At 49.2% G+C, this 23,951-nt stretch overlaps 1 protein-coding gene across 4 annotated transcripts in view; it reads right to left on the minus strand.

The window, feature by feature from the left end:
- Positions 1-23,675, minus strand: part of SLC25A48 (solute carrier family 25 member 48) — a 42,231-nt gene extending 18,556 nt beyond the window's left edge. Inside the window, exons 1-4 of one of the 4 annotated variants that reach the window (XM_057748570.1) lie at positions 23,630-23,675; positions 19,089-19,132; positions 15,521-15,592; positions 13,300-13,558 (exon numbers count right to left, since the gene is read on the minus strand). In XM_057748570.1, the coding sequence (XP_057604553.1) occupies positions 13,300-13,558; positions 15,521-15,592; positions 19,089-19,132; positions 23,630-23,675 (421 nt within the window). Of the gene's footprint in view, positions 1-13,299; positions 14,942-15,520; positions 15,593-18,330; positions 18,406-19,088; positions 19,133-23,629 lie in introns of those variants that run through there. The other 3 variants (XM_057748588.1, XM_057748579.1, XM_057748596.1) reach the window with 3 other exon arrangements.
- Positions 23,676-23,951: the final 276 nt, after the last annotated feature.

Consider the following 23,951-nt stretch of genomic DNA (forward strand, 5'->3'; position numbering starts at 1 on the left):
AGAAAGGGTCTGAGAAAATATTTGAAGAGGTTATAGTGGAAAACTTCCCCAACATGGGAAAGGAAATAATTCACCAAGTCCAAGAAGCACAGAGAGTCCCATACAGAATTAACCCAAGGAGAAATACACCAAGGCACATATTAATCAAACTAACAACAATTAAACACAAAGAAAAAATATTAAAAGCAGCAAGAGAAAAGCAACAAATAACATATAAGGGAAAACCAATAAGGATAACAGCTGACCTTTCTACAGAAACTCTGCAGGCCAGAAGGAAATGGCAGGATATACTGAAAGTCCTGAAAGAGAGAAACCTACAGCCAAGAATACTCTACCCAACAAGAATCTCATTCAGATTTGATGAAGAAATCAAAAACTTTCCAGACAAGCAAAAGTTAAGAGAATTCAGCACCACCAAACCAGCCTTACAACAAGTGCTAAAGGAACTTCTCTAAGTAGGAAACACAAGAAAAGGAAAACACCTACAAATACAAACCAAAAACAATTAAGAAAATGGTAATTGGAACACACATGTCAATAATCACCTTAAATGTAAATGGATTAAATGCTCCAACCAAAAGACACAGACTGGCTGAATGGATACAAAAACAAGACCCTTCTATATGCTGCTTACAAGAAACCCACTTCAGACCAAGGGATACAGATAGACTGAAAGTGAAGGGATGGAAAAAGATATTCCATGCAAATGGAAGTCAAAAGAAAGCTGGAGTAGCAATACTCATATCAGACAAATTAGACTTGAAAGTAAAGACTATTACAAGAGACAAGGAAGGACACTACATAATGATCAAGGGATCCATTCAAGAAGAACATATCACAATGGTAAATATCTATGCCCCCAACATAGGAGCACCTCAATACATAAGGCAAATGCTAACAGCTATAAAAGGGGACATTGACAGTAACACAATAATAGTGGGAGACTTGAACACCCCACTTACATCAATGGACAGATCATCCAAACAGAAAATAAATAAAGACACACAAGCTTTAAATGACACATTAGACCATCTCGACTTAACTGATATTTATAGGACATTCCATCCAAAAACAACAGAATACACTTTCTTCTCAAGTGCACACGGAACATTTTCCAGGATAGATCACATCTTGGGTCACAAATCAAACCTCGGCAAATTCAAGAAAACTGAAATCACATCAAGCATCTTCTCAGACCACAACGCCATAAGACTAGATATCAATTACAGGAAAAAAACTGCAAAAAATACAAACACATGGAGGCTAAACAATTCACTATTAAACAACCAAGAAGTCACTAAAGAAATCAAAGAGGAAATCAAAAAATATCTAGAAACAAATGACAACGAAAACACAACAACCCAAAACCTATGGGACGCAGCAAAAGCAATTCTAAGAGGGAAGTTTATAGCAATACAGTCCTACCTCAAGAAACAAGAAATTGATCGAATAAACAACCTAACCTTACACCTAAAACAATTAGAAAAAGAAGAACAAAGAAACCCCAAAGTGAGCAGAAGGAAAGAAATCATAAAGATCAGAGCAGAAATAAGTGAAAAAGAAAGGAAGGAAGCAATAGCAAAAATTAATAAAACTAAAAGCTGGTTCTTTGAGAAGATTAACAACATTGATAAACCATTAGCCAGACTCATCAAGAAAAAAAGGGAGAAGATGCAAATCAACAGAATTAGAAATGAAAAAGGAGAAGTAACAACGGACACCTCAGAAATACAAAACATCATGAGAGACTACTACAAGCAACTATATGCCAATAAATTGGATAACCTGGAAGAAATGGATACATTCTTAGAAAAATACAATCTTCCAAGACTGAACCAGGAAGAAATAGAAACCATGAACAGACCAATCACAAGTACGGAAATTGAGGCAGTGATTAAAAATCTCCCAACAAACAAAAGCTCAGGGCCAGATGGATTCACGGGCGAATTCTATCAAACATTTAGAGAAGAGCTAACACCTATCCTTCTCAAAGTCTTCCAAAATATAGCAGAAGGAGGAACACTGCCAAATTCATTCTACGAGGCCACCATCACCCTGATACCAAAACCAGGCAAAGATGTCACAAAAAAAGAAAACTACAGACCAATATCACTGATGAATATAGATGCAAAAATCCTCAACAAAATACTAGCTAACAGAATCCAATAGCACATTAAAAAAATCATACACCATGATCAAGTGGGGTTTATCCCTGGGATGCAAGGATTCTTCAATATATGCAAATCAATCAATGTGATAAATCATATCAACAAATTAAAGGATAAAAACCATATGATCATCTCAACAGATGCAGGAAAAGCTTTTGACAAAGTTCAACATCCATTTATGATAAAAGCTCTCCAGAAAATGGGCATAGAAGGAAATTACCTCAACATAATAAAAGCCATATATGAGAAACCAAAAGCCAACATTGTTCTCAATGGGGAAAAACTGAAAGAATTCCCTCTCAGAACAGGAACAACACAAGGGTGTCCACTCTCACCATTATTATTCAACATAGATTTGGAAGTTTTAGCCACAGCAATCAGAGAAGAAAAAGAAATAAAAAGAATCCAAATTGGAAAAGAAGAAGTAAAATTGTCACTCTTTGCAGATGACATGATATTATATATAGAAAACCCTAAAGACTCTAACAGAAAACTGCTAGCACTAATTGATGAGTTTAGTAAAGTAGCAGCATACAAAATTAATGCACAGAAATCTCTTGCATTCCTATACACTAACAATGGAAGAGCAGAAAGAGAAATTAAGAGAACTCTCCCATTCACCATTGCAACAAAAAGAATAAAATACCTAGGAATAAACCTGCTTAAGGAGGCAAAAGACCTGTATGTAGAAAACTGTAAGACATTAATGAAAGAAATCAAAGATGACACAAACAGATGGAGGGACATACCATGTTCCTGGATTGGAAGAATCAACATCGTGAAAATGACTGTCCTACCCAAAGCAAATTACAGATTCAATGCAATCCCGATCAAATTACCAATGGCATTTTTCACAGAACTAGAACAAGAAATCTTACAATTTGTATGGAAATGCAGAAGACCCCGAACAGCCAAAGCAATCTTGAGAAGGAAAGATGGAGTTGGTGGAATTAGGCTTCCTGACTTCAAACTATACTACAAGGCCACAGTGATCAAGACAGTATGGTACTGGCACAAAAACAGAAAGGAAGATCAATGGAACAGAATAGAGAACTCAGAGGTAAACCCAAGCACATATGGGCAGCTTATCTTTGACAAAGGAGGCAAGAATATACAATGGAAAAAAGACAGCCTCTTCAATAAGTGGTGCTGGGAAAATTGGACAGCTACACGTCAAAGAATGAAATTAGAACACTTCCTAACACCATACACAAAAATAAACTCAAAATGGATTCAAGACCTAAATGGAAGGCCAGACACTACAAAACTCCTAGAGAAAAACATAAGTAGAACACTCCATGACATACATCAAAGCAAGATCCTTTTTTACCCACCTCCTAGAATCATGGAAATAAAATCAAGAAGAAACAAATGGGACCTAATGAAACTTAAAAGCTTATGCACAGCCAAAGAAACCATAAACAAGACTAAAAGGCAACCCTTAGAATGGGAAAAAATAGTTGCCTATGAAACAACGGACAAAGGATTAACCTCCAAAATATACAAGCAGCTCATGCAACTTAATACCAAAAAAGCAAATAACCCAATCCACAAATGGGCAGAAGACCTAAATAGACATTTATCCAAAGAAGACATACAGATGGCCAACAAACACATGAAAAGATGCTCCACATCACTAATCATCAGAGAAATGCAAGTCAAAGCCACAATGAGGTATTACCTCACACAGATCAGAATGGCCATCATCACAAAATCTGGAAGCAACAAATGTTGGAGAGGGTGTGGAGAAAAGCGAACTCTCCTGCACTGTTGGTGGGAATGTAAGTTGGTACAGCCACTATGGAAAACAATTTGGAGGTTCCTTAAAAAGCTACAAATAGAACTACCCTATGATCCAGTAATCCCACTCCTGGGCATATACCCAAAGAAAACCATAATCCCAAAAGAAACTTGTACCATAATGTTTATTGCAGCACTATTTACAATAGCCAGGACATGGAAGCAACCTAAATGCCCATCAACAAATGAATGGATACAGAAGATGTGGCATATATACACAATGGAATATTACTCAGCTATAAAAAGGGATGAGATGGAGCTATATGTAATGAGGTGGATAGACCTAGAGTCTGTCATACAGAGTGAAGTAAGTCAGAAAGAGAAGGACAAATATTGTATGCTAACTCACATATACGGAATCTAAAAATGGTACCGATGAACTCAGTGACAAGAACAAGCACGCAGATGCAGAGAATGGACTGGAGAACTCGAGGTTTGGGGGGGGCGGGGGGTGAAGCGGAAGCTGAGATGAAGCGAGAGAGTAGCACAGACGTATATATACTACCAACTGTAAAATAGATAGCCAGTGGGAAGTTGTTGTATAACAAAGGGAGTTCAACTCGAGGATGGAAGATGCCTTAGAGGACTGGGACGGGGAGGGTGGGGGAGACTCGAGGGAGGGTGGGGGGGGGAGTCGAGGGAGGGAGGGAATATGGGGATAGGTGTATAAAAACAGATGATTGAACTTGGTGTACCCCCCAAAAAATAGTAAATAAATAAATAAAATTATAAAAAAAAAAAATCCTCCTGCCAATGCAGAGGACATGGGTTTGATCCCTGGTCCAGGAAGATCCCACATGCTACAGAGCAACTAAGCCCGTGTGCCACAACTACTGAGCTTGCACTCCATGACTACTGAAGCCTGTGCACTCTAGGGCCCGTGTGCCACAACCACTGAGTCCGTGTGCTGCAACTACTGAAGCCCACGTGCCTAGATCCGGTGCTCTGCAGTAAGAGAAGCCACCACAATGAGAAGCCCGTGCACTGCAACAAAGAGTAGCTCCCACTCACCACAACTAGAGAAAGCCTGTGTGCAGCAACGAAGACCCAATGCAGCCAAAAAATAAAATAAAATAAAAAAATAGAAATCAGGACAATATTTGCCTTTGTCAATTGATGGAAAGAACAAATGGATATGGCCTCACTGTATGTAACTTACACAATGGTGAGTTATGTTGTGTACACCTTCACTAATCTTGGCGAGCTATGTGGGACCACAGTTTGAAAAAGATTCAGTCACACTGTCCAGAACTCAAGGACGCCTCTTGAACAGCTTGGCTATTTGCCTGGCCTCTTCACAAAACCTCCTCCCTCCACTTTTGGGCTGCCATTGCTCCAGCCCTCAGTTCCTACTGGCACACAGCCTACTTGAGAAGAAGGCCCTGACTGTATGGTCCTGGCTAGTCTCCAGGTTTTTGGGTCCCTTACCACACTCCAAGAGTTCCCACCTTCCCACAGGCTTCCTTCTTTAGGAACTGAATGGAGCAACATGTATTTCTTTACATCAATAATTCCTGCCCTGAACTGGGAAATTCTTAGAAAGTCCACTGTATCAGAAGGCTAACATGCCTGGAGATAAGCATGCTTCTTGGCAGCCACACATCTTTAAGGGAGCAATAAAACTATGTTGCTAAAGAGACAAACTGATGTAGTCAGGGCCTCCGAGGCACAGTTGTTGACCTTCTCAGCCAGACATTTCTGAAAACCCAGGGAGAAATGGTTTCACCCCATTTCATCATCATGCAGATTCCTGAGCTCAGTTGGGCTTTGTGTTCAGGTGTGTGGTTGATGATCTTATTTGCCCAGATCACCCCTCAGCTGGTGCTCCTGCTGTTACTATCCAGTCCACCGTGTCTCCTCTCCGCATGTCCAGATATTAGGACCTTCTCCTCAAATTCTGGCCACACTTGGTCCCCTTCATTCCATCAGATTATCTTAAATATGGTAGAGTCAGGCTTCCTCAGCTTCCTTCCTCTTGCCTCAAAATTCTCTCTGAATTGTCTCTTTCCTTCTCCCCTCCCAGCTTGGAAAAGAAACTCTTTTTCCTTCCCTACCCATTGGTCTCCATCCCCACTGTCCCCCTGACTTCAGCAACTCTTCCCTCATCCCTCTCCTTCCCCACGTTGGTGACACGAGTCTCTCAGGACTGTGTTTCCAGAATGTGGAACAGCCCAGCCTCAGTCTCCCCACCTGTCAAATGGAGAATTGATGGTGCCTATTCCATAGAGTTGCTATGGTGATTTAATCACGGGATTTGTGTTAGCACAGAGCATGTGGTTGGGGTGCAACATCTGTTAATTACAGCTATCAGCGTCAGTGTAGCTCCCTCCCAAACTCCTTTGTGGCGTTTTCTCATTGACGTCCACTCTATTCGTTTTTGCAGCTCGCCTTGGCATTTGCATCTAATACCATGACTTCAGCTGTCACTTCTATGTCTGTCACACCTCTAGCCCTGACATTCCAGCCGCAGTCCTTCCCTCAACAGGAACCAAGGCCAAGTCCCCACGTTCTCACTCATGCCTACCTCCCCAGCCAGGGTCCAAACCAGCAGCAGCAGCAACGAGCATGTGTGCTCACCGACTCCACGCTAAGCTCTGTCTCACACACTTCATCTGCTGTTTAATTCCCTGCGTGGGAGGTACCACCTACCTCATTGCCAACGAACTTTGAAATCCTGCGTCATTTTCAACCCCTTTCCCCTCTCCTGCGTGGCCTGTTGGTTCTACATCATTGATGCCTCTTCCATTTGCCGCTCCCTTCCACTGCCAAAGCCCACAGCCCCGGGTCAGGCATGCCCAGCCTCTTGCCTGGTCTGTGGCAGCAGCCTCCAAATCAGCCTCCTCACCTCTACTGTTCCCACCACTTCCATCCCTTCTGAAGGCCAGGTTCACTTCCTACCACACAGCTTTGGTCAGGTCATGCTGGTGTCCAAGGCACTCCACTGCCTGCAGAATAGCGTGGAAACCCATACTCAGCTAAAACCCCAAGCTCTTCACAGCTGACCCTGCATCTTCCACCCCTCCCCCCTCATCCCACCACATGCTTGCCTTTCCTGCCACTGACTTTTTCCTTACATCGTTCCTTATTCTGAAACACCTCTCCCTCCTCATGTCCCCACCTCTAAATCCTAGTCTGTATTCAAAACAGCCAATCAACAGCCACATCCTCTCTGGAGGCTTCGTGGTCTGCAGAGCCAGATTCTGAGGTTCCAGAGCCTTCCAGGGGCCCTTCTCATTCTGGTGCACACCTGATTCCCCACCAGACTGAGTGCTCCATGAAGACAGGAGCTATGTGTGTCTGATACCTAGTTTACCTACTCTGCTTGGCACAGAGCAGGGGCTCGGGAAGTACTAGTGAATGAATGGATCAAAGAGTGAATGCCATCAAGTATAACACTCAGCCCTTTGCCTCCAGCCGGGCCTGGTGAAATTACTATGATGGTCAGCACAGAGTTAATGTTGAGCCCTCCTCCCATCCCCCAAACTCTGGCCTCCTGTGGTGTTGAGGGCTTTGTGATCTGCACATTAATTAGGCTCTTAATGAAAACACAGACCTGAAAGCTCCCAGACGGGGAGGAGTGAGTGTCACTGGCCATCGTGCTCAAGGATGTGACTTGGCCCAGGCAGCAGAGGGACCTCAGCCCTGAATGCCAGCTCGGGCCCAGCAGGGTGCCTAGCGAGGCTCATGCCTGTGTGAAGCATGATGATAACTTGAAAACAGCACCTCACTGTCAAGGCCAGATCTGAATGAATTCAGGCCGAGTGACAGAGGCCCCAGGAGGGTTGGAAGAGTTTTCATGAGGATGACTGCCAGTTAGCATGCACTGGTAGGCAGCACCAAACAGACATTCTCTTTAAGCTTCGGCAACTGCTGATGTAATTTGGTAAAAACCTTTCTGTACAACAAATTTCACAATATGTACCAAAAATCTTAAAAATGACCAAAATCTTCAACCCACTCACAAATCAAAGAGCCCACACATTCAGGGAGAGGACTGTCAATGAAGGCAACTCTTTATGGAAAAATTTGCTGGTCACATCACTATTTTTAAAAGAGGAAAAACTGTAAACAGCCTAAATTCATTTGTAGGAAGACTTCTAAATAAGTTTAATTGCACAGCTAACATTTATTTCATGTTTTCAATTTACCGGACATTTTGCTAAGATGTTGATGTGTGACACATTATCCCATCCCATCCTAGCTATGAGGGAGCTGCTCTTGTTATGCCTGTTATGCAGATGAGTAAACTGAGGCTTGGCAACAACAGGCAGAGGTAAGATTAGAAGCACGTAGTCTAATTCCAGAAGCTGAATTCTTACCATACATTATCATCCCTCTCAAAATCTGCGTGTGTGTGTGTGTGTGTATGTGTGTGTAGTTGATGGAATATTGTACCTCTATTTTAAATATCCATCTATTTTAATTTTATAATACTATTTTAGTAACATGGAAAATATTTCTGTTATACATTGAGTTAAGAACAGGATATGTCTATATCACATGAGTACAACCTCTTAAGACATTTAATCTATGCATATAGAAAAGGAAAAGAAACACATTAACATACTAACAGTGATTGTATTTGGGTGGATGGGCAATTTCTCCCTCCACATTCAGACAATCTGGGCAAACTCAGTGGCTTTATATTAGCACGTCTCCAACCAGATGAGCTGAGTTCTCACCTCGACACGGCCTCCGTTCACCTGACACATGCCCCAAAGCAGGGAAGCCAGAGGCCTCTGGCACCTGCCCTCCAGTATGTGGCTTAGTCTCGCACAGCCAATTGTCACCACCCAAGAAGTGGGCTGGCAATTCTGGGGTAAAGCTGCAAGCCATGAGCAATCCCACAAGCCCTGCACAAGGCAGCCTAAAATTACCCATCTCAGCACAGTTACCATGCAGAGCAGGCCTGACTCAGAGCAGAGACCACAAGCTTGCAGCCAACTACAGCCCCACACTGTCCAGTCCACACAATGCTTTGGGCTGCATGGTGTTACATTGATTTGTGTCTGGTTTTGTTTTTAATTGAATTATCTGACAATTTCCAATTGAAAAACCCTGGGAAAATCTAGCTTTCTGCCTTCTCTTAAAAAAGCGAAAGACCCAGGCCACATGACAACAGTCAGCTGGAGCAGAGTCGAAGCCACCCCCTTAGACAGGATCTGGGCGGCTTGCAACCGTTCCCACCGCTCCTGACTGCCTCCCTGGCACCGAGGTGGACTTATGTGCTTGAACTGCTGTGTTTCTAACAGCAGAGTGATACAGAAAGTCAAGTATGCTCTGTAACACAGGTTCGGAGGGCTATGGGTGTCCAAAAAGTGCAGAAGGGTACATTTTCCAGTCACCTGTGCTCACTTATATTACCTCCCTGCTCCCAGTGAGTCTTTGAGTTCTACCTCTGGCCTAGAGGGTTCCCAAGGAACAAGCAAAAGAAAGCCACATCCTTCCTCATTTTCTGGAGAGATTCCTGGCAGAAAGTACTGCCTGGTGACCCGCTGTCTGCCTCTCCTACTTCAGCCCCAATAGCTGATCCTGCCCGGCACCCGTCGTCGCCAAAGCCCTTTCTCCACGCATGTCGGGGGTGGGGGTAGGTAAGGAAGCGTGAACCATGCAGAGCAGCCCAAAGCCACAGAATTCAGACTCATCCCTTGGAGCCCACGAGCTACACCCACTACCTGAACAATGGCATTGTGGGGATGTGCTCCAAGTCCCCTTTCCTTCCTTAAAGTTTGCAGCTGGTTTTGAACATGATGATTTTGGGCAAAGACCTAGATGCTACTAAAGTTGTTGTAGCCTCAGCTTCTCCAAAACCCTGGGGCAGAAGCAGAAGCAGCACCTGCGGGCTCTGAGTCAGCTGCCTAGCACCACATGCCAACTCCGCCTCCCACTGGGGCAGTGACCTCAGGCAGGCAAGGGAGACTCTCTGTGCCTCAGTCTCCCCTTTGTAAAGGTCTAGCTTAAACACTAAGTTCCTTGCACAGTGCCTGGCACATGGTAAGAGCTGAGTAAGTACTGGCTCCTCAGCCCCCACGGCTGACTGTTCTGGCTTAGTCCACATCAGAGGCTCTAGGAGCACAGCGGAGGTGGACCCTCCAGTCTTGGTTTCTACCTGCCCTCCACCCACATGGGTCAACCATTTTGCGTTTGCACTGCCAGCTAAGCCCCTGGGACCAGGTGCTAATGACTTCCAGCTTTGCAGGGCTGAGAAAAATCTGTGTGCAGGGCCTCCCTTGGTCTCTTATTAAGAGCCTTTCCTGAGCTTCCCAAGAGTCAGCTTCCTGGCATACTGGGAAGGACAGAACAAACACATTATCATTTTCTGTTGCTGGCTCAAGGGGTTTACTTAGAACTGGTCCCCTTCTGGCACCACGGATGAACTTACAACCTGAGGCCATGGTCCCATACAGGAGTAGGGTCAGGGAACTGCCTCCCCTCTGAGATGCTGTCAGTGCCTCCCACAGTGGAAAAGGACAGGGAGGGCACACTGGTCCCCATAGTCTCCCTGCTCAGAGGTTTTATCCAGGAAACAAGGCCCCAGAAGGGTCCTGACTTCCCAGATGGGCAGTTCTAGAGAGCCACGCCCAGGTGGGCTGTGCCCCAGGCTCCCACGGCCCAGGCGAGCAGGCATGGGTGGCCCTCAGTACTGCCCTGACCAGGTGCACAGTCCTGACCTCCAGGCTCTCCTTCCACTGCTCCCACCACCTGCCCCAGAGCCCTTCCTGACCCCCAGCCTGGCTGAGAGCCCATTCTACTCCCTCCCTCCCATCCTGTTCGGAGTGGCCCAATTCCTGTCTGCCCACCTGCTGGACAGAGCACTACAAGAGGGACAGAGTCTTTTGGTCACTGCTGTGTCCCCAGCACTAGCCCTGAGCCTGGCCCACAGCGGGTACATAACCCTTGTGTGTTGGGTAAATGAACAGGGCTGACCCTCATGACCTCACACTGCCAGGTGGTTATTAAATAAGTGATGCACACACAGCACTTAACACAGCGTCAGGACCCGATGGGCACTTAGCACCTGGCAGCTGCTAACGGAGGCTGCTCAGCTCCCTAACAGTGAGGCTCCCACAGACCCAGCACTGGGGACTTTTTTGGGTCTGGCTATTCTGCAGCTGCTCCTCTCCTTCCTCCAGTCTCCGGAGGCTTCTGGTCTGGCCTCAGGACCCCTGTAGCTCAGGCCTTGGCCTGCCATGTCAGCCACCATTCTAGAACCCTCTGCAGGGAAAGTGTAGGTGGGGGAGGGCAGAAGAGAGGATGGAAACAAACACTGTCAAGAAAGTTCATCATTTAACTTGCCTGCAAATGTCCCGGCATTTCTTGAGAAACACCCCGCTTGGTGTTCAGGCTGGCTGAGGGCCCCCTCACACACACACGTGCATGCCTACCAGGGACGAGGCGCCCTGGTCATGAAGGAGGTGGGGCCGCCCCCAGGAGCTGAGGAGCCCCATCACTGAGGCTCTTCCAACATCTGGACCCCAGAGAGCTTTAAGGTTTATGGAGAGATTTCCTCTGCACCCTAGACTATTCAGAAGTAGACAGGATAGTGCAAAAAACCAGCCTGAGGGCCAGGACTCCTGGGTTCTAGGCCTGTTCACGATGCCCTGAATTCTCTGCATCTTTGCTTTTGCCTCTGGGATAGGACCAGATCAGCAAGCTTTAAACTCTTCTCAGGGGTGTGACCCTTCGGTCAAACAGAACTGTACCAAGACACAACTCAGTATGTCAGGTGGATGGAGGTGAGGACCCTCCTGCCCTGTATCTCCCCAGGGGCCCCCATGGGGTGTGCTCTGTGACCCTCTGGGTGAGCCAGCCCTTTTGTTGCCCTGCATCTCCCCGCATGCTGACAGTGACCATGGGCCCTGGGGCACGGAGCACCCAGCAGGTGTGACCCATGTTCTTGGGTAGCAGGGACCCTGTGAGGAGCATCAGCACCGTGCTTAGAGCATGTGCAGCCCTGGACACCGCCCTGGCTGAACAGGGAGTGCAGGCTGAATCGAGGAGCCTGAACTGGGGGCTGGAGAGGTACTGGGCCAGGATGCTCCTGAGTGAGCTTTTGGGGTTTCAGCCACGTGGCACAGCTGACCCCCCCTCTCCCCCCCGCCTCTGTGGGCAGAGGGCTCCTGTGGAGGCTGTTCAGAAGGCTGCCAAGGAGAGAGATCTTATCCACAAGATCTGTCAGGTATACATGTGAGATGACAGGAAGGACCGGGGATGCAGTCCTTCCATTATACAGAAGAGGGGACTGAGCTCCAGGAAGGGATAGTATCTTCCCTAAGGAGACAGAGTAAAATGAGAGCCAAGGACCAAACCCAAGGATTGAAATTCGTCTAAGACCCCAGCTCCCCCTTCTTCTGGAGACGGCACTTTCCACTCTGCACAGCAAGTGCCTTCCCGCTCTTCCTATCCTTCTTTAATACAACTGCTCCCAGGAGAAGAGGCAGAAACCTCTTTCCCAGCAGGGAGGAGATGACAGCTCCAGCTCCTGGTACAGGAGTAGTTACGTAGCACATAAGAAATGAAGCTCTAATGGAACATCAAGGGCGAGGCGGGGCAGGCCCACTTCATGGCCCTGCAGCCAGTCCAGCTCAAGGCCTCCCCGGTTGCACTCCCTGGCGTGTGGGGGGCAGGTGTGAGACTGAGACCTGGGTTGTCACATGGGGTCCCTCACTTGACTTAATGCTCTGCTGTTGCCTTTTTAAAATTCTTACTAATTTGTGATCAAGAGATTCCGCACTTTTATTTGATGCCAGGGGCTGCAAATTATGTAGTTGGTTCTGACTGGCCAGTCATTGACTGTGTGTCCTTGAATAAGTATCTTAACCTCTGGGAGCCTCAGTTTTCTCATCTGTAAAATGAAAACAATCACAGCACGTGCCTCAGAGAATTGTTCTGAAGACGAATTAGGAGAACGCACGTGAGGCTATTTTCCCCAGAAAGCCCAGCTGAGGCTGGCTGCTCCTTTCCCTGTGCCTGAGTCAGGGCCTAAGTCAATGTCTAGGCAAGCTGGGCCCAGGTAACGCTGGACCTGTGTCCTGGGGTTGGGTCGAGTCCAGGAGGAAGAAGGATGCCCAGAATCCTGGTATTTCTCCCTCAGGGTCCTCCCTGCTTCAGCCCAGCATGTTGACGCCATGCCCTCTCGTTTCAGGGAAGAGTTTCAGGGAACAGCAGGGAGAAGTACACCGCCCACAATCCTAAATCCTTGACTAATGAGAGTTACCACTATAGATAAAATCCTTCTCCCTAAAAAGGATATTAACCAAATCCCACACCTGGGAAGCCAGGAAAGGGTCAGAGGTGCCCAGTCACCAGGCCACCTCCCCTGGCCCCTTACCTTCCTGAAATGGCTGTGTTTGCATCTGCAGTCGGATCTTGATGAGGTCCACGGGCGCGCCCAGCCCGACAGAGACCACGCCGGCCACCATGCTGGCCAGGAGCAGGTCAGACAGCACGCGGGGTGGGCTGGCCTCGGGCTCCCGGCACCGGTGGTGGCTGAGGAACCTCTGTGTGTTGCTGAAGACCCCGAACACCACTGAGTTGTAGACGGCGATGCTGGCGAGGGGGAAGGACATGCCCTTGAAGAAGCCAAACACCTGTGGGGAGACCCAGGGGGAGGAAGTACGAGGGCCTGTGCTGCCCTTGGCACAGACCTTGCCCTCCTGGAGCCTGCGAGCTGGCGGGGGAGACACCATAGGAAAAGCAAACCAGGACATTGGTGGAAAGAATAAGAGAGCATGCTGATGTGAGAGGAGAGACAGGGGAGGGTGAGAGCATCCTTGCCCTGAGGAGGAACCGGCTTCTGTGAGAAGTTTTGCTTCTCGAGCCGTGGTGTGTTGGGCAGAACCTGCATTTGTTGCTGGAGTGGCAGTGTTCTTGGGCTGTGGCCAAGGGCAGCCCATGGAGCCCCAGTGGGTAGTGGGCTTGCCAACCGCCACACACTCCTCCCTCATGGGCCACTCCAACAAAAGCATTCTCTGGGCATGTGCCAGGCCCTGGAGGACAACAAGAAAGAAACACTCTCCGCCCTCACTGAACTCACAGTCTGGGGGGTGTGGGGGGAGGAGAGGAGGACCCAGACAGACAAACTGGCAGGCAATTAAAATATAACGCACTAAGCCTGTGGTGATGGAGTACGAAGGGTCCCACATGCCCCCAGGGGTGCCTGGGCCAGCGTGCAGCTGAGTGCCCCTGAGCATGGGCCTCTATCGGAAGACAGCCGGAGGTTGAGTCCCTGGAGGAGCAGCATGAAGAGGCTTCTGTGCATACACACTGTACTCTCAGCAAACACCACAGATGCTCCCCTGAAACTGGAAAATTCCACAGGCCCTGGGAGGAGTCAGTGCAGCACACATGGCACCAAAGATGAAAAAGCACTGGGAAGCCACTGTACCAACTCTAGGCTGTGCTCAAACCCACTCACTCTGACCTGCATGCGTGCACCCTACTTGCAAGTGGCAGGACCCCTCCTCACACGAGCATCTACACACGCACGTGCATACAACACGCACACACGCACGCACCATGCTTCAGGCTCCTCCTCTAAAACAAGGTCCCTCAGATAACTTGGGACATCACCCAGCTCTGAGCTGCTGTGTCTCAGAGGAACACCCGCAGTCCCCACAGAAACCCTGGCGCTGAGGCGCTGGCTCACAGACACTGCAGGGAACGTGTGCCAAAAAGAAGGACCAACAGCTGCCACTCAGGGGATGGAGGAATCGGACAACATGACCTTGGAGCAGCTAGAGCTGGGTTTACAGCGCTCGCCCTGATTTTAAAGTAGATGATCAAGGGAGTCAGAACAACACCCGGACACAAGATATAGTCCGTCTGAGGAGGAGAAACTCCAGGTGCAGGCAGGAGGCTCCTGAGCTCCAGGGCACTTCCTTGGATGCAGCCTGGTGCGGACAGCAGTCAATAATGGGGCCACATTTCCAGTGACTCAAGGAAAAGCCTAAGGCTGCCACAGGTCACTTCATCCTAAGTTTAAAATTTATTTTAAATTCTCCAAGGAGGAGCCTTGGAAAGTCTTCCAAAAGCACATACTCATTCTCAAGAAGGGTACCTGATGCTTCTTCTACAAAACGTTATTCAGACTTTCCCCTTTGCAGAGAAAACCCCTGGGTCGCCTGGTCTGGGGTGACCTGTGTACAAGCCGGTTCTGGGTGTCTGGGATCAGAAGAGCCTGCCCTCCCTCCGCCACCCTCCCTGCCCTGCCCGCCCCACCCAACGCTGGGATAAAGGGAGCCTGTGAACACATGGTTTACCTGCCACTCATTTGGTTTTTAAAACCTGACAGGTCAGCCTGTTTTTGCAGGAATTTTCCACACTATGGTTCTAAATGCCTCCGAATTTCTCCAGAGGTAACACAATAACATCACACTTGGGGGCAGGGTTAAGTTTAGGTAACACACAATATTTGAGGAGTGGTGTGAGATGAACAGAGAAAACTGAGCCAAAGGTGATGAGTGTAATGGACAGGCCTCCTGCCGGGCATGCAGACGAGGGCTGTGACCTTGGTCCTCCGGGCTTGGCACCCCGCCCCCCCGAGCACTTACACTCTCCCTGCTGTACACAGTGCGGATGCAGCTGAGGGTGCTCCCATAGCCAGTGCCGGCCTGCAGACGAGCCTGTGGAGAGAGGCAAGGGCCTGAGGACCAGGCAGAGACAGGTCACATCCCCACCACCCCATGATGAAGCTGAGCTCCCAGCACTGAGGCCCAGAGAGGGGAAGGCCCTGCCCCAGTGACCCCATCAGGAAGGAGGCCTGGACTTCAGTCCCAGCCTGACTGGTCCTCTGTCCTCTACCTGCACCGCCTCCCTGCATGTCCCATTCGCACCTTGCTAAATGCAGCAGGAGTCCCCTTGGTCTGAAACAAGAACAAAGGCCCGTTTGTTGTGCAAAAACAATGCTGTGTGGGGACATATGATTCTGCTACATCTTGAGTACAAAAAGCTAACCTGTGGCTCTGGCCCATCTGCTGTCCGTCCCTCTGCCCTTCTAATTACTCCCGGGAGCAACCTGCTCTTCTCACCTCCAGAACCCCTGCATCTCTCACCACGATGATGGGCTGAATCATCTCTCACTCGCTAGCCTCCTCCCTCCCTGTCCCCCAAATGCACTCCTTTGCCTACACAACAGTCAGACTAATCTTTTCCAAACAGCAATGAATGGTGTCACTGCTGTTTCAAGCTCTCCCGCGGCCTCCCACCAAACTCAGAATAAATTCCACCCTTAACCAGCACCCAGGAGCTCCTGGGTGAGCACCCTCTTCCTGTGCCTCTCACCACCCCCATGTCATTTCCTCCACCCTCGTAGTGTCTGCCACACGGCATATTCCTGGAGCATCAGGTTTTTTCCCGCTTCCAGAACATTCCACCTGCGTTCCTCCCCTGGAAGGCTATTTCTCCAGCTTCTGCTCATCTTTTGGGACTGAGCTTAAATATTGGAATGATGTGATCTGTTTATCTGCTTACTTAGGGTTTATTTGGGCTCCCCCTCTGGGGCAGGGTCATCTTGTATTTACCTCTCCTCTCTGGAGCCGAGCGTGGCCCTGGCACTCAGCCCGTTGCGTGGCTGACCGAGGGGCTGGAGGGGGAAACCATAGCATCCTCTAATGGAGGCTGGCTCTGATGACTGGGGGCATCACAGACAGGCAGAGGTCTGGGTAAGGCCACAGAAGAGCCTAGGGCACACTTCACCCTGGGTCTAGACCAGAGCAAAGGTTTGCTAGCACTTGGGGAAGCTGCCGCCAAGGCCAGCAGCACAGCTCGAGCCTCCAGTGCCTCCGACTGCAACAGGAGCTAGCATTTAGTATGCACCAACTGCATACTTGGGGGAAACACTGGGCATCTTATGGAACTTATCTCACAGAATCCCACAAACGCTATGAGGCATGGGTACTATCCCCACTTCCCAGATGGAGAAAGCTGATTCCCTGCATAGGTTTCCAGTCATTGCTGTAACAAATTATGATACATTTAGTGGCTTAAAACAATGCAAATTTATTCTCTTATAGCGCTCTAGCTGGTTTATGGAGAGCTGAGCCCTGATTAGAAAACCCTGGTCATATCACAGCAGATGAACTTTAAATGCACCAGCTGTGTCAGGAGCCTGACCCCAGCTCTACTGCCACCAAGTAGCAAGTGGCTGGCTCCTCTCCCCTGCAGTGAGGCAGCTGTGGGCAGGGAAGGAGACTTTGACCCAGGTCAACAGCCTGGATCCTTCTAGCTTGGCTCTTCCAGGGGCGAGCCTGGGAACCTGGGACAAGTCACTCATCTGCCTCCCCACACACCAACATGTGTGTTCTTCAGGACAGGAAGGGCTCACCCGCTGCTCTATCCTCACTGCCACAGTGACAATCTTCATGACAGCCCCACCAGGGAAGTGTTCTTTGCCCATTTTATAGACGAGGAAACCGAGGCTCAGAGAGGTTAAGTGCTGTGCCCTAGGCTTGGGAAAGTATGTCAGAGGCTGGAACTGGACTCCAGGTTATTCTGACTCTGAGGCTCTTGCCCAGACCTTTCTCAGGGAACAGGAACTCTAGAGAAAATTCCAGCCAGAAGGAAGGAAGGAAGGAGGATGTTCTGGAGAGAAACAAGGGCACCAGGCCACAGTCCAGGCTGGACCCAGAGGCTAGCCATGTAAGCTGGCATCACCAGGCTGGTACCCTGAGCAGAGAGGTTCTCAGGCTGAACAGAGACTAGATTTTATATATCAGGAAGGGTTCTCTGCAGAAGCTCAGCAGGCAGAGTGGAGAAAAGAAGGAGAGTCCTGGCCTTTACAGGTGGCATGTGGCCAGGCAGAGGGTGGCCAGGCTTGCCTGTGCCAGGGGCAGGGGATGAGGATGGGCATTCCAACAAGCTCCACAAGCCCCTAACCAGGCTGCACATGAGGGAAGGATGCTCTACCTGGGAGGCACACTGGTTCCCAGGGCAGAAACGTGGCTGTTAGGCCTACAGGGGCGGGGATTGGACGTGCTTTGTCCACCACCACTGCCCATCCAGCCCCACAGTACCTGCACAGAGAAAGCGTCCAGAACGCATCTGATGTATGAGCAAAAGGCTGCGCTTGTGTGAGGGATGCGAGGAGCCAGGAAACACCTTCAACTATTTAGATACAGACACGTTGACTGACCTCCCCATCAGAAGAGAGCAGGTAGGCCTGGACTCTGACAGAGGAGGGGCCCACGGTCACTCAGGGAGGAAGATGGGGAGAAAGGGACCCACAGCGGCCACTGAAGGGGGGCCTGAGAGGTTCCTCTCTGTGCACAGTCCTGGCAGAGCATTGGATACGAGTGCGGAAGTCGGGGTGAGGAGGCACTATTTGTGGCCACGGTCTCGGGGTACAGCTGTGAGTGCTGCTCACCATGGGGACAGGTGGCAGGGGTAGAGCTAGACTCAAAGACTGTCCCTTTGTAACATCTCACTCCTCAGTGCTTCAATGTGTTGTATGACCAGAGGTGACACCCTTCCCGTCTCTGGGCGAGTTTCCACATCTGTAGAACAAGGAGCGTGGATGAGCTTTTCTGGCTCCATCAAGTTGTAATGGCTTCCCACTCCCAGCCTAAGTCCAGAGTCCTAAGCTGATATTCAAGGCTCCAAGGATTGAGTGCTGACCTACCTTTCTTGGATTCTGATCCGTAGCTGCTTTCAGAAACCTGACGCATCCACAGAACTGCCATGTTGCCAGTTGGCCTTTCCCAAGCATGGCTCCCCAGCGGTGTCCCCACCTTTGCCCATGCCATTCTCTGTGCCTGGAACATCTTTTTCAATCACCCAACCTTAAATTATGGGCTCAGATGCCACCTCACATTGGAAGCCTTTTCTGGCTCCTTAGTTCCAGAGAGGTTTGCAGGAGAACACTCCCAGTGCCCCCACCCCTCCCCTGCAGCTCATGAGAACCTGGAGGCATACATGGAGCAGTCACAAAAACAACATCACTGCCAAGCGATGAGGGTAGAGCACTCCAAACTGGGCCTGCTGCCACTCCACTCCCGTGGACTGGCACAGAGAGCCTGCCCTGAGCTGGCTACTTTCTGGGGATTAGACATAGCAGGCACGTTCCTGGAGGCAGACTCACTCCAGGCCCCTTTCCAAAGGGTAATGACAACACGGCTACTGTACCTTGACTGTGTCCAGAGGGTGGCCCACGATGACGCTGGCTGCACCTGTGGGTCAAAGACGACTCCCTGGTTACTCAGCCCCTGGACTCCGAGCTTGCACCAGCTGGCTCTTAGGATAGAACAGAGGACTCGGGCACTTACACTCACTTACTTGGTCAGTGCCCAGCCACCAGAGGAGATCCCCCAGCGTGTCAGGCATGGGCTCAGGCACAGAGGAAGGCAAGGAACATGGAGTAGAGCCTGGGCCTTGCCTCAAGAAAGAAGTACCCTGAGGAAGGGAGGCAAAGGTGCTGAGATAGCTGGGTACCCACAGGCAAAAGAATAAAGCTAGACCTCTACCTTATACCATATACAAAAGTTAACTCAAAATAAACCAAAGACCTAAGTGGAAGCACTAAAACGATACAAATCATATACTAAAATATAGGGGGAAATCTCCACGACTGTAGATTTGCAACGGATTCTTATATATGACACCAAAAGTACAAGCAACAAAAGAAGAATGGGACAAATTGGATATCATAAAAATTAAAAACATGTGTGCATAAAAGAACACTCTCAAGAAGTAAAGACACCTACAGAATGGAGGGAAATACTTGCAAATCGAACACCTGATAAGGGTCAAATATCCAGAATATGTAAAGAACTCTAACAACTAAAAAGAAAAAAATACTTTAAAGGGCAAAGGACTTGAATAGGCATTTCTCCAAAGAAGATATACAAACAGCCAAGTACATGAAAAGATGCTCAGCATCATTAGTCATTAAGGAAATGCAAGTCAAAAGCACAGTGAGAGTCTGCTTCACACCCACTAGGATGCCTATAATAAAAAAAAGAAAGAAAGAAAGAGAAAAAGAAAGAAAGAAAGGGAGAGAGAGACAGAGAGAGAGAGGGAGGGAGGGAGGAAGGAAGAAAGAAAGGAAGGAAGAAAGAAAAAGGGAAAATAACAGGTATTCGTGAGGATGTACAGAAACTGGAACTCGTATATATTGCTGGTGGGGATGTAAAATGTTGCAACTGCTGTAGACAACAGTTTGGCTTATTACAAAGTTAAACATAGGATTACCCTATAACCCACGGATTCCACTATTAGAAATATACCTAAGAGAACTGAAAACAGGCACTTAAACAAGTACATGTACACACGTGTTTACAGCAGCACTATTCAAAAAAGCCAGCCCAACGTCCATTGCTGCATGAACGGCTAAATAAAATGTGGTATTTTTATCCATACAGTGGAATATCACTAGACATAAACAGAAATGAAGTACTGATACATGCTGCAGTGTGGATGAGCATGGAAAACATCACGCGAAGGGTAAGAGGCCAGACAAGAAAGGTCACATGTTGTACGATTCCATTTATGTGAATTGTCCAGAATAGGTAAATCCATAGAGACAGAAAGCAGATTAGTGGTTGCCAGGGTTTGGAGGAGGGGAAATGGGAGTACCTGCTTAATGGGTCCAGAAACTTCTTTGGGCATGAGAAAAATGTTTTGGAACTAGATAGATGATTGCATAACACCGTGAATGTACTAAATGTCACTGAATCGTATACTTTCAAAAGATTAATTTCATGTTATATGAATTTCATCTTAAAAAAAGGGAGAGGGTATGAAGAGAAATAGCTTTTCTACACCTCCCTTTCAGCATGTGTAGTGGGAATAATATTAGCACCTACCTCACAGTTCCATTTTAAGAAAGAAATGAGGTGATAAGTGTAAAGTACCAGCAGAGCTTGGCACCTACAGGATGCTCGAAAGGGGCTGCCACCCCTTTTATTTTTTTAAGAAGGCCTCTTTGAAAAGGCGATGGGTACTCTGGGTCTTTTCACAGAGAAATGCCCATCCACACACACATTCACGAGGCCTGAATGAGTCTGGAGGCAAGCAAGACCACGCTGAGGCCATGTTGTGAGACTGAAAGAGGAGCCATCCTTCTGAGACAAACTCCCTATTGCGCTGATGAGGAAGGAAGGGTCTCTGCTAGCAGGAGGGACTGAACCAGGTAAGGCAGGTCAGGGGTCCTGGAATAGCAGATATCTATGGGGCAGAGAGACCGGCTATGCCAGAACAAATGTTCCCTTGGTCTAAACTGCCAGGCCCCTCTCAGCCCCTCCTTCCCACAGAACTGGGCAGAGGCAGACAGATGGTGGGCAGCAAAAGGCCGGGCCACTCGCTCTACAGGAACCCCTCCCTTCGGGGGAAGGAAGGAGCTCTGGTCCTCAGGCTCTGGCTGCATCCTTTGCTACCAGCATCCCTCAGCTCAGGGCAGCAGCCCCAGATCCAGCCTTGGACCATTATCTCCTGGTATGCTCATTAGTCCACCCATCTGAAAGCAGGGGATGCAAGAGAAGAAACAGAATTATCAGGTCAGTGGTTTCCAAACCTTGGGATATCACAGACCAGTAAGATTTCAAACAAAATGTGAAGGATGTAACAGCGAAATTTTATCACACCAGGTCATTAAGAAAGAAAACAGCTATAGATGAGTACAGGGCTTAAGATGGCCTGTACTCATCAACCAGACTGTCTGGGCTGGAATCCTAGTGTTCATCCTAGATGCATGGTCTTGGGTAAGTCACTGAATTTCTCTGTGTAGCCATTTCCTCATCTGTAAAATGGGGATGTAATGATAGTAGCTACCTCATTAGTGCCATAAAGAAATATACATAAATAGACACACAAGACCACATACTGTATGATTCTGTTTATATAAAATGTCCAGAAAAGGCTAATTTAGAGAGCCTGAAAGTAGATTAGTGGTTGCCCAGAGGGAGAGGGAGGGGATGGGATTTAACTGTAAATGGGCATGAGGGATCTTACTGGGGGGTGAAATGTTCTAAAACTAATTCATGATAATGGTTGCATCACTTGGTAAAATTACTAAAAATCACTAAATTGTACACTTGAAATGAGTAGACTTTATGGTATGTAAAATAATCTCAACAAAGTTGTTTTAAAAGCAACCACATAAGCATTTAAACAGCATCTGATGCTTATTCACTGCTACTACACTCATCTTCATTTCATGGAAACAAACAAAAGCCAAAACCAAAAACATGTTAACATCAATGAAGTAAGGGTAATCTCAGAATAAAGGACAACCTACTACTTGCTGTGTCAGTTGGGGAGGGTCTCTGTGTCATCAGAGATTTTGAGTTACTCTGACAGTCTTACCCTCTGGGACATTTCTCAAACCAAGTCCCTGGCAGCCCTACTGAAGTTGGTCTGATTATTTAAAGGGCAGCTGAGGAAAGTCTCTCCCTCCGAATGGCTGAAATGTTGTCCAGAGAGGGCCTGGATGTGCCTGGTGGGCCTCTGGGCACAGCCCCCTGACTAGCAAGTTAGGAGAGGCAGGTCTCAGCCCTTCCCAAGGAAGCCTGAGCAACAGGACTGCCCCCAGTGAAAGGAATCACCTGTGCTGAGGAGGGTGCAAAGCAGGAGCCCTGCAGCCACTTGTGGGGGACAGACGTAGACTCCCACTGGAGGGGGCACCGGAAAGGGAACCACCTGAGATCCTAGCCGATTGGCTACTCTTTTTGTTTTTGTTTTGTTTGTTTGTTTTCCTTTCCTACAAATCTCCTGGTCTCCATACCTAGAACACTCGGCGGGGCACAAACACACTAGCCATAGCCTCTGCCTGAGCATCTCAGCATTTCACTTCGTCTTTGGGGAGGGGCTGCATTTGCCAACATCTCTTTTCTGATGATCCTCTTAGATGGAGCCCCCGTCCCCCAAAGGCTATCTTTTACATAAGCAAAGTCCCTCAAACCCCCCACGCCCTCCAGTAGCTGAGCACAGTTGAGGAACAGATCTGCTGGAAAGAGAAGAAGGGAGAAGAAGCAAGGCAATGGGATGCGACTCTCACCCAAGCAAACACACCCCAGGCACCAACAGAGAGCGGCTCCAGGAGTGGTAGGAAGGGACCGGAGGGCCCAACAGGGCCGGAGGAGACGCGCGGCGACCGTTGGCAGCGGCTGAAAACGAGAGGGTTCCTCCTGCCTGCAGCCAGCGCTCAGCCCCCGGGTCTGCGCTCCGCTCCCCGCAGCAGGACGCCACCAGCGCAGGCCGGACAGCCGGGCCGGGCTCTGCGTCCCGCGCGCGGGGGCGGGCGGCGGTCAAGCGCCACCCTCACCCACGAGTTCCTGCGAGTGCCCTGTCCCGAGACTCAGGTGCGCACCCGGGCGCCGAAGGGTGGGTACGCGCCGGGACGCTCCATTGGCTGCCCGCTTTGACGAACGGTTTAATCAATACCGGATCAAGTTCCGCGGAGCCGAACTTTGAAGCAGATCGCAGGCTCGGGATGAATCTCGGCGGGGCTCGGGCAGCAGGCGAGGAGCGGCCGGACCAGCCGGGCGGCAGGCGGCGCGCGCCCGGGGCGCGTGTGGGCAGCGCCCGGGAGCGGAGCTCTCTGCCCCGCACGGCGAGGAAACTCCGCCCGCGACGCGCCCTGCCGGCTGGCTCTCTTCCTCCCGGGCCCGGGCTGTCCCCATCAGCACACTCACCTCTGGGGGGTCCCTCCCGTCCGGTGCTGAGCTCACCTCCAATCCAGCCCGCCACAAAGTCTTCCAGCTGGAAGTTGCCCATGGCCGGGGCCGCGGCGCCTCGCGCTCGCGAAGAGGCTGGGTCGGTGCCCTTTCAGGGTCTGCTGGTCATGGCCCACGGGCGACGTCGGGGACGGGGAGCTCCGGGCAGGTCCTCCTCCACACCGGACTCAGAATCACCGTGCGCTGGCTGCCCGGCTCCCTCTCCAAGTGCCCACGGGCCGCTGACATCACGCCCCCAGTGGACCTTAAAGGCGCAGCGCGGGGGCCGGGCGAGGGAATGTCCACTGGTAGTTATTCACATCTCCTCCCAGACACT

Source organism: Hippopotamus amphibius, chromosome 1, assembly GCF_030028045.1.
Source record: "Hippopotamus amphibius kiboko isolate mHipAmp2 chromosome 1, mHipAmp2.hap2, whole genome shotgun sequence".
Taxonomy (NCBI): Eukaryota; Metazoa; Chordata; class Mammalia; order Artiodactyla; family Hippopotamidae; genus Hippopotamus; species Hippopotamus amphibius.